Consider the following 17,110-nt stretch of genomic DNA (forward strand, 5'->3'; position numbering starts at 1 on the left):
TGTATGTATGCAATTATCATCAAAGAATATGTAAACGCTTTATATGCATTCATGCACATTGGTCAAAAAAAAAAAAAGACGCGTGATGAGACGTGTAATAGGGACTTTGCTGGTAGGATTAGGAATCGCATTCCATCATTACTTGCAGACATACCAATCCTGCAATATAGGGAGAAATATATAAAAGTTGAGCAAGTGATTCGAATTGTGCTTTTAGTTTTATTCTAAATCAAATGTTTTTAGTTTGATTAAATCTATGGACAAATATACCATTACCAATACCAGTTTATTACAATATTTCATGTCATTATTTAACACTCCCCTCAAATCTAGTCCGCAAGGTTCAGATTAACGATGAACGTCTCCATCTATCTAATTGTCAGTGTCTTGGTAAATACCATCTGCCACTTTATCTTTACAAGAAATATATGTTGAATAGTCCCACATTGATTGTGGAGGGGCAAAGAAACTAAAATATAAGTGAGAGAGCCCTTCACCTCAATGGCTAGCTTTTGAGGTGGGAAAGGTCCTTTACGATCCTGCAAGTGGTATCAGAGTTTGGCTAGTTTAACATCTCTGACCCGATGGACACAGTGTGTGAACGCCTGATAAACCGTAGGGTGGCTGTAGGGATGCGAGGCCTGTATACCTAATGGACCGTGGGCTGATGATAGCCTGGATACGGTGAAGGGGTGGTGAACCAATGTGAAAGGGAAAGATTGTTGAATAGTCCCACGTTGATTGTGGAGGGGCAAATGACCTAGAATATAAGTAGGAGAGAGCCCCCTCACTTCAATGATTAGTTTTTGAGGTGCGAAAGACCTTTTACGATCCTGCAATATATTCAACCTCAAGTCACTTTCTAGTCAGTATTTCTCAAACAAAATGGTGATATACTTCTATATACTTTTTTAATAATTCTGTTTGGTAAGTCTAGTCCTTTAATCTTCTACTTAACTTGTCTTTAACTAGCTAAAACTATGCTGTTATATGAACAGAGTGTATAACATAATGCTGGACTAATTTGTTATACTCTAAATGCCCTAAAGTCTCAAATTAATACTCGCTCCATGCAATAAAGAGATCCATATTATTAGAACAAATTGATAAGCTGATGGTGAAAGTAAAAGAAAATACAAAATGTTAACGTAGTATAGAAGGGATACAACTTGTGAATTTACGGACGTACGAATTAAGGTACAGGAAAAATAAAGTATTTTTTGAATAAAGTTAAAACGATATTTGGAAGTATATCGTTAATCGTTATTCTGCAGCGGGAGAAAACAATAGTTAAAAGGTTGGTAGTTGGTACCATCCTAATCGTACACAATAATTAATACTTTCTTAGGCATCTTGGCAACAAATACTACCCGGTCCCATAATAATTTTATTTTTCGTTTTTCCGTGTCCAACGTTTTACTCGTCTTATTTAAAAAATTTATATAAAAACTTAAAAAAATTAGTCACGCATAAGGTATTATTCATATTTTATAATCTATTAAGAATAAAAATATTAATTGCAAAAAATTTCAAATAAGACAAAGAGTCAAAATATTGTATCAAAAAACTGTAAAATGATCTTATTTCGGGAGAGAGGTAGTACTTATTTTGTATTTTAAGAGATTTTTTAAGTACGTGTGTTTTATTAAAAAATACATAATAATATTTATTATTCATTTTGATATGGTTGTATTTATTACTAAATAATTTTAGGTACAATTTATATGTTGATACATTTATATTTTGATACAAAATTCCGAATAACACGGATAGAGAAGATATACCAAAAAAAAAATAATAACGACATGGTATATTAGGTATTAAAATGACACTTGTAGACTAGGTCCAGCAGCAGCAGTCTGGAGCTCGATCGAGCTCGCCGTTGACGGCAAACGACCACCACCACCACCACCGTGGGCCATGGAAAACCGCGGCCACCTCCTCCTCCTCTCACCGCGTATCCTCTCTCTCTATATATATATGAGCGCACGGCGCCAGTACGTGTCGCCATCCACACCTCCATCGTCTTCTTCCTCCAGCTTAGCTCCTGCTCCTGCTCTTCGCCAAACCAGTCGTTGGCTCGAGCTACGACGGCGACGATAACCATCCTAGTCAAAGCTTGCCCAGCAGCACCGACGACATGCCGCCGATCAAGCGGCGGCCGGAGGCGGAGGAGGAGGAGGAGCCGCAGCGGCGGTGCTGAAGAAGCGGTGCCGGTCCTTCGACCTGTGAGGCTGCTGCTGAATCTCAATCCCTCCCTCCTCTTCTTCTTCTTTCGATGGATCCTCTCTGAATCGATCCATGTTTCTTGTTGCGGTGGGTGGTCGCAGAGAGATCAGGGGATGCAGGCACCTGCAGGAGCTCGCCGCCAGCTGCGTCCGGACGCTCGAGGCCGCGCTCGAGTCCGCCATTAACCGGGTAACCCATCCCATCCCCTGCCATGCATGCATCATGGTTAATTTATGTCATGCTTCCTCTGTATTTTGTTTTATCGGTTGACGTCTTGACTTTTTAACCTACGTTTTATTTTATTTAGAAAAGTTATATAATTATTATTTATTTTGTTGTGATTAGATTTATTACTACATGTGTTTAAGAGAAATGGATAAACGTGTGCTAAAAATGTCAATGTTGTCATGTGTTGAGATATGGAGAGAGTGTTTAAGAAATCAAAATAAATTAAGAGTTCAGCCACTGAACCGGTAGAACCAAAAAAAGACTGAGGTTAAAACAAATGTTGATTAAATTTAGATTAATTTTAGTTATAAATTAAAATAAACAGTCGAAGCAGTGCGTTTACAACCGCTGTCTCTTGAGCCGTAGGCCTGAATAGTCAAACTGCATCGTCTGCATACAGTGAAACATTTGGCACTGGTCTCGAGGCTTGGATTTTACAAGACTGTATATTTATATCTTGCATTAGTAGTTGTTTTGTTGTTGTAAAACCTGGCCCTTAAGGCCTTAACACCAAAGGTTTGACTCATTTCGTTTACAGATACCAGAGGAGGTGACAAAAGCACTTACAAACTTCGTGCATAATCCTAGGTAGTATTAGTGTGACTTATCTGAATATTGAATGTTTTGTATAAGACTGAATATTGAACTGGAACTATCCTAAATCTTATGGCTTCATGTGTTGTTGTTGTACAAAGTATTTGCAACACACTGTCTGAACGTAATCAGCCTCCAAGGTACAAGCTTAGGTTCACAAATGGCTTGAGCAATGAGGTTTTCACCAAGAAGGGAATCTGTGATGTTAATGGAGAGCCTCTCAAGATATCTGTGGATGCTGACGACCCGCAAGATGCCGGCTCGCACCGCCTTTTTTCTGCTAAGATCAGGGTTGTTGTTCTTGATGGTGACTTCAACAAGAATGATCAGGGATGCTGGACATCAGAAGAGTTCACAAACCGAATAGTTCGTCCTCGCGACAAAGTTGGGGCTGTGCTGACAGGAGAGCTGGAACTTAGCCTGAAAGATGGAGAAGCTCACATCCATGATGCCACTTTTGTCGATAATTCCAAGTTCATGAGGAGTGGCAAGTTCAGGCTCGGGGTAATGGCTATCGATGATCTCGGTGAGCGTATTCAGGAGGGCATAACTGAAACTTGTTTTGTGAAGGATCGCCGCGGAGAAGGTAATCTGAATTTAGAAATTTGAAGTTTACCTTAACATCTGCTCTTTCAAAACTTGGATTGATCTTTTCTCATATGTAATGTAGGTTCCAGAAAGCATGAAATTCCATTGTTGGATGATGATGTGTGGCGCCTGAAGAAGATTTCAAAGGATGGTGTCTTTCATGAGGCATTGAAAAAGAGTGGCATTTCAAATGTGAAGAACTTCCTGAGGTTGTATTATACGGATGAGCATGCTCTGCGCAAAGTAAGAACATAATTCAGAGTGCAATATTTTGTCAATTCAGTTTCAGTTGCTATATGATGACCTGTTCATATTTCCCCTATGTTTAGATTCTTATTAAGGCCACTGATAAAATTTGGACGACTATTGTTGAGCATGCTAAGAAGTGTGATCCTGGAAGACAGTTGTACTCCTTCATGGAAAACAACAATGTTGTGCTGTTCTTGAACTCTGTCTGTCAGATTGTTGATGTGAAACAGGGTGACCAGTACATTCCCTTCAGTGAACTTGATAGGACTCTGCAGGTATTCCACTGATCTTGTTGGTTGCAAAGGATTATGTTCAAAGTCCTTTTGATTAACTTTGCATGAAGGATTTTATTTCAACCAATAATTTATACATCCAAGCAATCAAAGCTAGTATTTCAGAATTTGCTGAACACACAATCATTTAGACTTGAAAGCAGGGTGTTCTCATATGGTTTTACCTTTGCAGGATAAGGTGGGACAATTAAGAAAATCTGCATATGAAAATGTGACCCAGCTCATACCAATCAACCAATGTGTTTTCCAAGAATCATGGATGCAGGAGCCTAAATTTAGTGATCAAATTCAAGGGCACATGGATCCTAACTTTGCTGACATCATACAAGAAGGAACTATTGTTCAAAAGACTAATACTCCATATTTTCTTCATGCTTTTACCAATGGTTATTAACATTTTAACAGACTACAGCGGTTCATGGACATAAAAACTTTCAACCTGTTGCAGAGAAAAATGTCCATGAAGCTGATGATCATGAAGGAAGCTGTAGCAGTCATCCCATGCAATGCAAATTTGCAAGGATTGGATCTGTGCGAGTGAGACGCTTGCCGTCCATTAACGAAAACAATGAAGTAAGCAATGCCTCAAAAATGTACTTTCCATTGAAACTCAAAACTTCACCTACTTTCTTGTCCTTCACAGTAAAATTGACATACTTCACATTATTATTTGGGATTTTTGACTGATATCCCTAACTGAATCATACCTTCCAGGAGTCTTTTGACATCAGTTTCCTCCTGGATTCTGGCTCTGAACAATTTGATGCAAATACCGCTGCAAATGACGTCTCAGGTTCAGTGACAATCCATTGCCCAAACACATCTGCAAATGAGATTACAGGATCAGTGGTGGTGAGGCAAGCATCTTTCAAAATGGATCATCCGGCTTGTGATATGCTGCATTTTCCAGAAAATGGTAATTATTTGACAAAGAACAACTTGGCCATTTCTGTTCCCTGGAATTAAATCAAACAAAAGTCAAAAAAAAAATCATGAACTCACTGAAACTTTCTTTGCAGATGCTTCAGTTCCTCAGCTCTACCAAGACCAAATGATGCCACAGTTTGATGCATCTTTTATATCTCTGATAGCTGATGCCCCCGTGTACTCAACACACAACAGCTTCAAAGATGAAGAATGCCATGAGACGCTACAGGGGCCATCTGAAGACTGATTTCACTAAGAACATTGAACATTCGTTCTGATGCATATTTCTAAATCAAATATTTGTTTTGAGCCTCTTTTGTTAATCTTTCAACTTGGTGATAGTGAATAGAGACAATAAGTTGTACTTTATTTTTTGATATTTGCTCTGGTCCAACAAAAAATATCTCGAGATATCGGTACCTTACAGTACTAAATCGTTTCCCACCATTGGATTAGCTGAGCAAAATGGACATGGTTAGATCCAACGATAAAAAACAATTTAGCACCGTGAGGTACCGGTAGTTCGAGGTACTTTTTGTTGAACTGAAACAAATTTCTTATTTTTTATTTGTTTATCAGTGAATAATGACATTATCACTGTACTGTTTACTGGACCATTAACAAAGGTATTGCATCCATGTTGATTCAAATGCTGTGCAAATTCGGTAATAAATACTGAGTGTTATTTACTGAACAAGATTCACTAATTCTGTCAGGATCGTTCTCTGAACTTCTTCAATCAGAATACTACTCACCCATGGACTCTTGTTAAAATGGCAAAAATACGGCTTGATCCTGTTTGACTGCACGGTCCATGGAATTTGCGTGTTGTTTTCTGCTGCTGATCGAGGTCAGAAACGCAGAGAAACATCCAATCTGCTTCGACGTGTTCCTGTCTGTCCCTTTCGCGATCCAGAGACGCGTCGAGACCAAGAACTGAACGCGTTCTGAAACAAACACGCTCAGGATGAGCGAGCAACGACGGGCAGGTCAAGTTAATTTAATCGTGTTATCGTCTGAGTTTTGATCGATTGTTTATTTGCGAGGGAGAGATAGAGGCAGAAGATGAACATCGCTGGAAGATGTAGGGATCTTACCCTGAAACACCACCGACTGTTTCGCTGTATTTTCAGTAAACATTTCGCAGTTCCTACCAAGCTGATCGTTTCAGAGATCGATACCTCATCAGGTGGTAGTAATAAAGCTAACAAAACACGGCTTAGCAAGCAAATGTAAAATCAGTCTTGGGCACACGGTTTTCTCGAATCTTGGTTGATAGTGTTTCGAAACGAAATTTGCTCTGCATTTCCCCCAAGAACACAATTCAGTTTTCTGTTCTTTGTGGGGTGTGTATGTGTATATATAGCTAGTCGATGGATCATATTAACATGCACACCACCATGTAATTAGCATTGTAAACCATCATGAGCCAACCCATGTATCACCCACAAAAGGTAAATTCATGTTGGATTTCTGAGCTATTCTTTTGCTCTAAACACAAAGCTTGGTTCTACCAGGAGGCGATTGTGTTTGGCATATTAGATTTGCTTCGGTCCAACAAAAAGTACCTCGAGGTACTAAATTGTTTTCTATCATTGGATCTAGCTAAATAGGATGTGCACTGTTAGATGTAATGATAAAAAATAATTTGGTACCGCGAGGTACTAATACCTCGAGGCGTTTTTTGTTGGACCTAAGCAAATCTCTTGGTATATATACCCCATCAAGAAACAGAAGAATAAAAAGATGAATACATTGGAAGGATGAGAGTAAAGCTCTTGGTTTATGTTCTCATTTATGAGCCTAAGAAAAACATGTGCTCGTGTGAAGGAAAACTTATGGTGATTTTTTCTGTCTACACATACCTAGAAGTGTGATGTTTGGTTGCTGATATAAGCATGAGGGAGAAAAAACTAAAAAGGTGAAAGCAAAATTGAAAAATAAATAATTTTAATCTGAACCCATTCAGCACGAGCAACGTACACCAGGCATTGATGGTGTAGGTACCTCTTTTAGGAAAAGAGAAAATGCTATTTTTTAATAATGGAATTCATTCTGGTTTTTACTTCAAAAACAAAAAAAAAATGCTAATATTAAGTAGGGTTATATCTGAGGTTTACAAATGCGATGAAATAGAGTCGAGTATTCATGGTTTCCACTGATTTGAATCTCGAATTCGAGGAAGAATTTAGTAGAGTTCAAACTTCAAATTAGAGTGAAAAGGAAGTTTTAAAAGTTCTCAAAAAAAATCACAAAAACGGTATGATCATGGTCATACTTATGTAGCAACAAAAAAATTGACACTTGAAGCAAATAGTAAAATCAAAAAGAAAAAGTTGAATGGGTTGAATGCCCATTACACTACTTTATTATTATGTCGTCGATGTCGCGGACACTATAACATTGTGTTCTATGAACTTTAAGATTTCAGATTACATGGTGTCGTGCTTTCCATGAACTATCTTTTCCAAACTATCGCAAAGGTCGTGCCATTTTCCCATTCTCTTTCCCTTCATTTTTCTGAATTTTCTTACATTTATTATGCAAATTTACAATTTTTCAATAAACTTTAGTGCTTTCTATATTTTTATTCCAATTTTCAATTTTCTAAAACATTTCTTTTTTTTAAATATATTGGTTTCACAATAGATCGCTCAGGTTTTTTTTAGCTCGAAACCAACCACCAGCATTTTACAAAATGTAGGGTTTGTTTGGCACACGAGACTCTAAAAATATAGGAACAAGGAAAATACAGGAATAAGATGTCATATAGAATCCTGTTCAAAAAAACAGAAATACTACAATTGGTGCCTTTTGGATGGCTTATACAAAAATACCCTAGAGTGAGAAACTAGATAGAGAAAGCAAGGGAGTGCATTGGAATCTTCAAAGTAAAATAAAAGAGTTTTTTTTATCATGATAAGTAGTATAAATTTTTGGTATCTCAAGATATATAGCTAATATAGCTTAAGGTATTATACTTTTTATATAAAAAAAATGTTGATATACTTTTTCAAGGACGGTAAAAAAGCTCAAAATAAAAACATCAAGTATGAGTTGATATTTATTTTCTCATGGAATGTGGGGGTATAGGAAGCTAATCCATAGGAATTTTTGAATAGTCCATTTCTTTAATCCGAAGAACATCAATGAAAATTTTTCCAATGATTTCAATCCTCCACAAATCCTTGAAGTTCCTGAAATCCAAAGGAAAAAAACCTTTAATTAGTTTTTTATGTAATATGCTCGACACTCGCAAATTTTGTTAACTCACTGGGGGGTTGCATTTTCACGTTCAAATGATTTTGTATACCCTAGATATATCTGCATTAGCTTAACATAGGCTTACTTTCAAAGTATATAAGAGCATATATATATATATATATATATATATATATATATATATATATATATATATAAAGTTTAGCAATAAATTATTTTTTATCAGTCGATAAGCTGTAATGACCGGTAGAATTTAATTCTGTTGACATGTGAGGTTATTTATTCGTTTATCATGGACATGTTTCTCAAATCACCAAATGATATATTTTTTTTATGAAAAGTCCATATCAAAATTTCTTAAGGGCCTTAGGAATTACACTGTTTTTTTTAAAATTCTTATAAATTCATGTAAAACGAAGAGGGCCTAGAAGATTCGAATAAAATTCGTGTGGGTGTTGAGCATGTCCGCGTTCCAATGGCACAAGAAAAGAAGAAGAAACCAAAGCCAGGTTGGGCTCTAGCCTCTAGGGAAGAAGATTTTGCACCTTGCTCCCGCGAAACTCCTCGCGCAGGAGGAACAAGTGGGAGTTTCGGTGTGAAACATCCATCCCCAAGCCCCGCGTGGGCGTGGTGGAGGGAGGGCACAGCCCACAGCCGATGGATGCTCTGGGTTTTTGGGGAGCTTTCGGCCTCCATCTCGCTTTCGCCGGCCGAGAAAGTGCAGCGCTTGCTTGCGTACTTGACTTTGGCTTGACCTCCGGTGGTGGTGGTGGTGGTCGCCGTCGTCCAGCTCCAGCTCAGCTCAGCTCGCCCACCAACCTATAAATCCAGGATGATGAGCTCGAGCTGAGCGCAGCAATCCAAGAACGAGAGAGAGAGAGAGAGAGAGAGAGAGAGAGAGAGAGAGAGAGCAATCCAAGAACGAGAGAGGCGGGGGATGGCGCCGAAGAGGGAGCTGCTGCTGGTGAGGAGGGGGTCGGAGAAGCGCCTCCGGGTGACGCTCCCCGGCTCCGCCGCCGTGGGGACGGCGCCGCCGTCGCCGGCGACGCGGATGCTGCGCAAGATCGTGCTCGTGTTGCTCTTCCTGCTGCGGATGTGCGGTTCTTGCTGCGATCCCCCTTTTTTTTCTTCTTGGTTCGCTAATCCCCGTCCATATGATTTTCGTTTCTCTCTTTCTCTTTCTCTTTCTCTTTGGGTGTGTGTGTGCAGGAGCGAGAGGGTAACAATGGTGCAGAACATCTCCAAGATTGGCCGCATGGTGAGCAACCGGATCAGCCCATCCCTGCCCCTGCTTCATATGATTGGGCCTTTTACCCCATCCAGATTTTGTTTGTGGCCATAAAAGAAACATGCATGCTCTTTGGCCTTGTTTAGTTCTCAATTTTTTTTTTCAAAAACATCATATCAAATTTTTAGACATCTAAATAAAACATTAAATAGATGAACCAAAAAACTAATTGCACAGTTATGGAAGAAATCTCGAGACGAATCTTTTGAGCCTAATTAGTCCATGATTAGCCATAAGTGCTACAGTAACCAACATGTGCTAATGACGGATTAATTAGGCTCAAATGATTCGTCTCGCGGTTTCTAGGCTAGCCGTGAAATTCGTTTTTTCGTTCGTGTCCGAAACTCATTCCGACATTCGGTCAAACGTTCGATGTGATGTTTTTACCATTCAATTTTGGCAACTAAACACCACCTTTGTTTCTTCCAAAATGCCTTCTTTTGTGCATCCTGATTCCCAAGCTTTTCTTTCAGACTTTCAGAGATAATGGGTAAGAGCATCCCCAACAGTTCATCTAAATTTAGTCGTCCATATCTTCATTTGGATGATCATTTAAACTAGTTTCATCTTTTATATCTTTATGTACTCCACTAGATCATCCATATATGACATCCTTTATATCTCTTTAGAGTATGGAGAGAGATCATCCAAATATAAAGGTTCTTTCTCCTAATCCTAATATAGACGACATCTAAAAATAGATGATAGGATAGTCGTTCTGTTAAAGCTTAATTTGTAGTCTGCATCCTCTATTTTCAGGATAGAGGATGGGATAGATGAGCTGTTGGGGATGCTCTAAGCCGGCCGCTGCATCTTAGGATGCACAAAGCCATAGTTAAATATTGCAATATTTTCACACCGATTTCACCCTATCGTTTTGCTTATGCTTTTAAGCCAAAATTTAAATTTTTAACCTTAAATTTGGCGTTGGAGATGATTTTGGGGCTTTTTTTTTTACAGAAGTCTATTTTTTAGCCTTGACGTTTAGATCGTCAAGAATACGTTTATAAAATTTTTATAGATAAATTATTTTTCATTTACAAATATATCGTTTGGTTTTTTCCATGAAACACCCAAACAATCACCCCAAAAAGATAAAAACACATAATTTCATCTGTTTATTGGCAAACTAACAACTAACTTAGTGACCGATGTTTTATAACTGTATCTGTTTGTGGTAGATTTGGAACCCCTTTCATCTTACTGATTTTACCTGACTGTCAAAAGGTTGCTTTGTATGATCTTGATTCAGCAAGCAAAAGATTTAATGAAACTATTGTACTTTGACAGTGGGTAATTTTTTGTCTTTTATATATTTCCCTTTGTTCTTTCATGTTGATTCTAAACGACCTTACTGTGCTTCGTAGGTTCAGAAACTTCATAATGTTCAGGGTGTTATTATTAGGTAAGAATTTTCTTGTGCAATAGTTTTCTTATTATTTTATCATTGTATTTCTCTTCTATCAATATGCCTTTTTTGTGAGGAGGTGGGTACCAGGCCTTTTGTACAATAACAAGCGTGGATAGCCTTTTTATTCGTCTCGTGAAAATATGCAAGTTCTGCATGTCGTATTTTAATGAACAAAAAGGAAATCTCACCTTTGCGTCCTTTTTTTCTCAGAAAATTGGAAAAATTGGATAAAATGCAGGAGCAAATAGAGGATATCAGCCATGAAGTGGTTAGATTCATTGCCCTCCAAATCAGTCTTTTACCATTTTCATTCTCATTTGATAGTCTTTGTTTTTTGTTGTTGTTTTCTACTGTCAGAAACAACTGAAGCTTCTGTATTCCAATCGTCATGCTGATATACACCCAGGGTAAAAGATTTACAAGCTCACATCGTTCATAGATTCTTTCCTTTTTGGTTCTCTCAGTGAAATGTTAGGTATTCATTACCCATTTGCCTTATTGTTAAGTTCCCTTTACCATAGTGCATAATATGTATTTAAAGTTGCTCTGATAAACAACGAAGTACGTGCGTGTTAAAATCGGTAAAATGTCAATTAATTAATATTACATTGTCGGCTTTTATCATATTGTAATCCATTCTTTTTTTCAGACTGGAGCCAAACCAGGAGCAGACCACTGCCACTGGATCAAACACAAATGTTCAGCTTCGTTTCTTGAATAGTCTGAAGACTCCTATTTACACTGAGAAGGACATAACAGCTGAGAGCAATGAAGCTATCAGAATAGGTATCTTTGAAGGTGACAACATGGTCACAGATGGCCCACTTTCCAAGGTGAAAGTTGAGATCGTAATTCTCCGGGGTGATTTCTCCAATGATGGACGGGTGAGCTGGACTGAAGAGCAGTTCAACAGCCACATAGTGCAAGGTCGGAATGGGCAAGGATTCGTGTTGGGCGGTGATTGCTGTATATGGTTGAAAAATGGAGAAAACTGTTTGAGCAAGATCCGTTTCAAAGAAGGATCTTCCAGGACTCGCAGTCGGATGTTCATCATGGGGGCAAGAGTACCTAAGAGTGAAAACATTGGTATTCGAGTTCAGGAAGCTGTCATGAAGCCAGTTACCGTATTGGATCGCAGAAATGAAGGTGCTTGTTCTTTGTTGGTTTAACTTCTTAGTCAGCTGTTTTTTTGTTTGGGCACATTTGTTATTTGTTCTTTTGCAGCAAACGAGAAAAGGTATCCCCCAAAGTTGGATGATGAAGTGTTTCGCTTGGAGGAAATATCCAAAGATGGAAGTTACCACAAGAGGCTTAAGAATGCTAAAATCTTCACAGTGCGTGATTTCTTGAAGGCTTTGAACACAAATGACAAGAAGCTCCGTGAAGAAGTAAAACACATTTGATGCATTATGTTTGCAGCCATTGTACTGTTGTCATCAAGATTCATGGAAAAACATTTGTTCCTATGCAGGTTCTCCAGATGAACAAGAAAACAAACTCATGGGATAAAATGGTTCGGCATGCCAAGGGGTGCTGTCTCAGGGACCAGCTTGAGCTGAAAGCATATCGAAGTGAAGAAGAAAATGTGACACTTTTCTTCAACTGTGTGCATCAACTTGTTGGAGCAGTATTTGGTTATGATTATGTCATCTATGACAATTTTGATCCAGCCCAAAAGGTACATGCTGAACCCAACATCTTTCTGCCAGCATATGGTTGTAGACTTGTAGTTGCAGATAATATTGCCTGACAATGGATAGCGATTTGATTACACACATATATACACATAGCCTGCATATAATATTCATTGTAACAGAATATGGATTTTGTTTTCCTCTATCCATTATAAACTATTTTCCTTCAGTGTTTTATGTTGCCTCTATCAGATGATTGGAGAAAAAAACATGTTGTTCCTACGCAGATTATAGTGAATAAACTGAAAGACAATGCCCATGCTAAATTGGAGGACACTTCATCTGATTATGTGTTGAAAAACAACATTCCTGAACTGGTCATTACAACTCCAGCAACTGTTGCAGGCCCATTAAACCATTATGATCATGAGATGCGTCATCAAGGTTAGTAAGGACTTGCTGTACTGGTCTAGTGGAAACCTGGCTGTTTTCAGTCTTCCACAATAGTCTCTTTGAATGCTCTTATCTTCCTCACCACACAATGACACAATATAGCCTGATGCTGGAATGTCTTATTTCAAGGAAATGTAGCAGCTGAAACCGTGTGCAATGGTCAGACGTTTTACCCGAATCCAAGCTGTGACTGCAGCACCTCTAATTATAATGATGTGAGCACACATGATTATCGAGGTACTTACTGATTCCACAGTTTTCCTTCTCTTAGGGTTTGCTTGGATGTGTGAATTTACTCTCAGCATGGAGCTAAATATTAAGAATGCTCAGAAGGAGTCCCTCTCATTGGAACACTTATCTTTTCATCCTGAGACGCTTTGGTACGGTGATATGACATCTAAAAGTCCAAACTTTTACAGATCAAGAAACTATGCTGCTTCCTGATTGGCAACTAGATGAACTCCTCAATGAAAGCATGCCTCCTGCAGGATGGATGGCGGCGCCGCAATCTCATGTTTATCAACACGGACAGGACCCAAGCAGACTTCCATTTCCAGGATCAGGGCATAACAGCAACTGTTAGTAACAGCTGACAGAGTGACAGTTCAGTTCTGGATTGCTGCACTGCTCTGTTGTCAGGTCTCTCGTCAGTGTAGTGTACAGATTTGCAGGATGCAGTTCTGATTTAGGTTGTGTACTGTCTCTACCCATGGTGCGTCATTATTGAACATTGATGTAGTGTATAGCTGTAATAACCATGTAGGTGTCCGTCTGCGGCACAAAAGATAAGAAAGGTCTGATGTAATTTTAGCGAAGGTCATTTATATGTATAAATATGGTCTTTATTCTTTAATTTGACTGTATCTTCTTGCAAATTTGCAATAGCATCATGGGTCTATATTAATGTTGTGCCACTCTCTCCGTCTCAAAATGCAGCTACTTATGATAGGATTTGACCCATCCTAAGAGTATGAGCTAAAGTATCACCCACCCTGTCTCGAATTGTAGTTAACTAGGATGAGATTTGACTTATCCTAAAACTACGAATATGAATTTATATACTCCATCCCTAAATATTTGATACCGTTGATCTGTTTGACCGTTCATCCTATTCAAAAAAATTACTTAATTATTAATTATTTTTATATCATTTCGTGTATTGTTAAATATATTTTTATGCATATATATTGCTTTACATATCTGACAAATTTTTTTAATAAGACGAATAGTTAAACGTATATAAAAAATTAACGGCGTCAAATATTTAGGGACGGAGGAGGTAGATTTGTAGTTCTAAAATGGATCAAATCTCATCCTAGATAACAGAGAGCAATAGGTTAGCTCCATAGTCTTATGAATTAGTATGATTTTTGTCCAAGCTACCTGGTACAATGCTTGCCAGAACAAGGGAATTTTATTGTTTTCTGCACCATTTTATTTTTTATTTATAAAATCAAACCACTTCAAAACTTATTTTCAGATCTACAGCCACATCATATTGTGTGGTGGTCAGAAGATGCATCTCTAGACATAAGTTGTTGACTATTTTAGTTCTAAAATTAAAAAAAGAAACAAGAAAAAGTCCAGAATAAGATGGGTATAGGCCTAAAAATATAGTGCTCCACGTGAGCCCACAAGGCCCACTTTCCCAAGCACCCACGCCCGGCCCAACACCAAACCCTAGCCAGCGCCAGCGGCCCTTTCCTCTCAAGTCTCACGGCGGCGGCGGGTCGCCGGCAACGGGCGCATAGGCCACAGCTAGGCGACGCCAAGCCGGGGCAGCTGCGGGCGATGGGGGGCGGGGCCACCAGCAGCGCCGGCGCGGGCGGGTTCCGCGCGCGGGTCGAGCACTACCTGTACAGCGGCGAGAAGAAGCACGTCGTCGCCGGCATCGCCATCTTCGCCGCCATCTTCGGCGTCCCCTGGTACCTCATGAACCAAGGTACCACCCGCCACTTCTTCCTCCCGCGCACAAGCCACTCCTCTCTTCCTCCTCCTCCTCTTCCTCCTCATTGTTATCGCAGTTTTATTCGAATTGGAAGGAGTTGCTCGATTTCCATCCACTTCCAGATACGATCCCGAATTGCATATGGAGAACCAGTTCGTGTTGAGGATGTTGACTTCAGTAGCGAGGTAGTAGTAGTAATAGTAGTAGTAGTAGGGTTTATTGGACTTGTGGTATAGTAGGTAATGGCACCTGGCATTTAGGGGAACATGGCAGAATGGTTCACATGAGTTTCCATGGGATTTTGCTCTATGTTCTCCTTTTGAATTCTTTAGACCCTTGGATGGAAATGGGTTCAAATTTGGGATTACTTGGAGCATATGAAATGAAATTGCTATGAGATTTAGTTCTCGTGTGCCAAGTTTGGAAAAAAAAAATGCAGGCATTGTAAGCATAGATCAGGCCGGTAGTGCAACTTGTGACAATTTTGTTTGCTTCAGTGCCAGCACTATTAGACCTAGCTTCTCTTGTGGTCACAGCGTTATCAGATTTTCATGATCTGTGCGAAAAGATGTGAGCTGAGCTGAGATAAACAATGTTGGAAGTCGATAGAATGTGAAAATTTACTATTACTGGATAATTGTGGTCATCAGTTGATTGATATGCATAATATTATATGAGCTGTGAAAATTTTAATTTCTTTAGCTTCATTTGACGGCTTAGTACTAAAAAGGCATATGCATCTGTACGTGATGAGAAATACTATCTCAATCCTAAAATGTTTGACGCCGTTGACTTTTTATGCGCATTTGATTATTCGTCTTATTCAAAAATTTTGTCAATTATGTAAAGCTATATATATGCATAAAAATATATTTAACAATACATAAAATGATATAAAAATAATTAATAATTATGTAAACTTTTTGAATAAGACGAACGGTCAAACGTATATAAAAAAAGTCAACGGCGTCAAATATTTAGGATGGAGGGAGTAGTGCTCAAGGCTTTTGTACTGCAATCCTAAATTAACAACATTTTGGAGGCTTACATTTGTCATTACATTAGCCCGCTGGTTTCATGCCGTCTCTTACTTTTTACTGTTCCATATACTGCAGGTTCAAAGCATCAATCTCACCAAGATTACATGGAAAGAGCTAACAAGGCGAGGTCAGAGAGACTTTCTTCTGGACAGTCATCTTCATCGAAAGAATGAAATAGTAAACCCTACCTCAGATTTGCAAAACCTCAGCAGACAGTTTTGATGATCTGAGTATTCAATCCGTTCTGAAATAAGCAGACTATCTTTGATCTTCATATTTCAGTTGTAGAAAATCATGTGTTGAATGTAATATGTGGCCTGAAATTTTGTCGAATGCAGCTCTCTTTACATTCTACACTGTTCTATGCTATCCTGTAAGGAGATCATCGACAGACACCTGATATTTCTCAGAGGACAATTCTAGAGCCAATAACCTTTGTAATTTGTATTCAATTTGATATATCCATGCATCGCTTAGTTGCTTACTGTGGGTGGCTATATATCTTGTGCATGTTTATGGCCTGAGAGTGATTGACTTATGTATGCCTACTGCAAAGATGCAGTTATGTCACGAGGTGAACTTAGCCGTTGGTTCAGTGAAGACATACAACTTGTGATGCATGGCTGCTTAGCTTGTGATCCTCCAAGAACTCTTTTCTGTTCTTGCCTGGATCAAACCAGTCTGGTTGTTTCAAGATCAACACAAAACTAACAGAGTGTAGTATTTTCATGCGGTATACCTGTTTGTGTAGTGTCTAAATTTACTAGCCTTCTTCGGGTTGCCCAAAAGATCTGACTTAGTTATCCTCTTCCTGCGATGTTCATAGTTTCTACAGATTAAACTAGTCTGAATACTAATCAGTGTTGGCGTGTTGCTATCCATGAGATATAGCCAGGGTTCTCTTTACCGCGGTTACTGCAGTAACCGGGGCCTCCACGAGAGTATGGGATATCTCGTGGTTTTGAGTTTAAATTTGAGGAAATTTAATGAAAAAAATATATGTTGT

General features: G+C 38.8%; 2 protein-coding genes and 1 pseudogene across 5 annotated transcripts; all 3 read left to right on the forward strand.

The window, feature by feature from the left end:
* Positions 1-1,856: 1,856 nt before the first annotated feature.
* LOC102704666 lies at positions 1,857-5,739 on the forward strand (annotated as a pseudogene).
* Positions 5,740-9,171: 3,432 nt separating this feature from the next.
* On the forward strand, positions 9,172-14,095 carry LOC102718040 (calmodulin-binding protein 60 D-like). Of its 4 annotated transcripts, none has more exons than XM_040529665.1 (11): positions 9,172-9,425; positions 9,540-9,588; positions 10,986-11,023; positions 11,240-11,297; positions 11,387-11,436; positions 11,679-12,175; positions 12,254-12,417; positions 12,501-12,707; positions 12,951-13,107; positions 13,388-13,496; positions 13,605-14,095. In XM_040529665.1, exons 1-11 carry the CDS (start codon positions 9,268-9,270, stop codon positions 13,684-13,686), a joined length of 1,569 nt encoding a protein of 522 aa, XP_040385599.1. In that variant the 5' UTR covers positions 9,172-9,267; the 3' UTR covers positions 13,687-14,095. The 4 variants fall into 4 exon arrangements, with proteins under 4 accessions (XP_040385599.1, XP_040385598.1, XP_015698852.1 ...); XM_040529664.1 differs by lacking the exon at positions 13,388-13,496 and adding an exon at positions 13,246-13,353 and having other exon boundaries at positions 13,605-14,093; XM_015843366.2 differs by lacking the exon at positions 13,388-13,496 and adding an exon at positions 13,255-13,353 and having other exon boundaries at positions 13,536-14,092.
* A 676-nt stretch (positions 14,096-14,771) lies between these two features.
* Positions 14,772-16,617, forward strand: LOC102718320. The gene is made up of 2 exons (XM_006664031.3): positions 14,772-15,058; positions 16,180-16,617. Exons 1-2 carry the CDS (start codon positions 14,908-14,910, stop codon positions 16,275-16,277), a joined length of 249 nt encoding a protein of 82 aa, XP_006664094.1. The 5' UTR covers positions 14,772-14,907; the 3' UTR covers positions 16,278-16,617.
* Positions 16,618-17,110: the final 493 nt, after the last annotated feature.

The sequence above is a fragment of the Oryza brachyantha genome, chromosome 12 (genome assembly GCF_000231095.2).
Source record: "Oryza brachyantha chromosome 12, ObraRS2, whole genome shotgun sequence".
Classification (NCBI taxonomy): Eukaryota; Viridiplantae; Streptophyta; class Magnoliopsida; order Poales; family Poaceae; genus Oryza; species Oryza brachyantha.

What these genes read in the sequence shown, in the direction of transcription:
- LOC102718040 (XM_006664030.3), top strand. Translation starts at nt 9,268, where the DNA reads ATGGCGCCGAAGAGGGAGCTGCTGCTGGTGAGGAGGGGGTCGGAGAAG. An exon ending in ATTGGATCGCAGAAATGAAG is followed by an intron (nt 12,176 to 12,253) that starts GTGCTTGTTCTT and finishes GTTCTTTTGCAG; the next exon opens with CAAACGAGAAAAGGTATCCC. An exon ending in TCATGAGATGCGTCATCAAG is followed by an intron (nt 13,108 to 13,245) that starts GTTAGTAAGGAC and finishes TCTTATTTCAAG; the next exon opens with GAAATGTAGCAGCTGAAACC.
- LOC102718320 (XM_006664031.3), top strand. Translation starts at nt 14,908, where the DNA reads ATGGGGGGCGGGGCCACCAGCAGCGCCGGCGCGGGCGGGTTCCGCGCG. An exon ending in CTGGTACCTCATGAACCAAG is followed by an intron (nt 15,059 to 16,179) that starts GTACCACCCGCC and finishes CATATACTGCAG; the next exon opens with GTTCAAAGCATCAATCTCAC.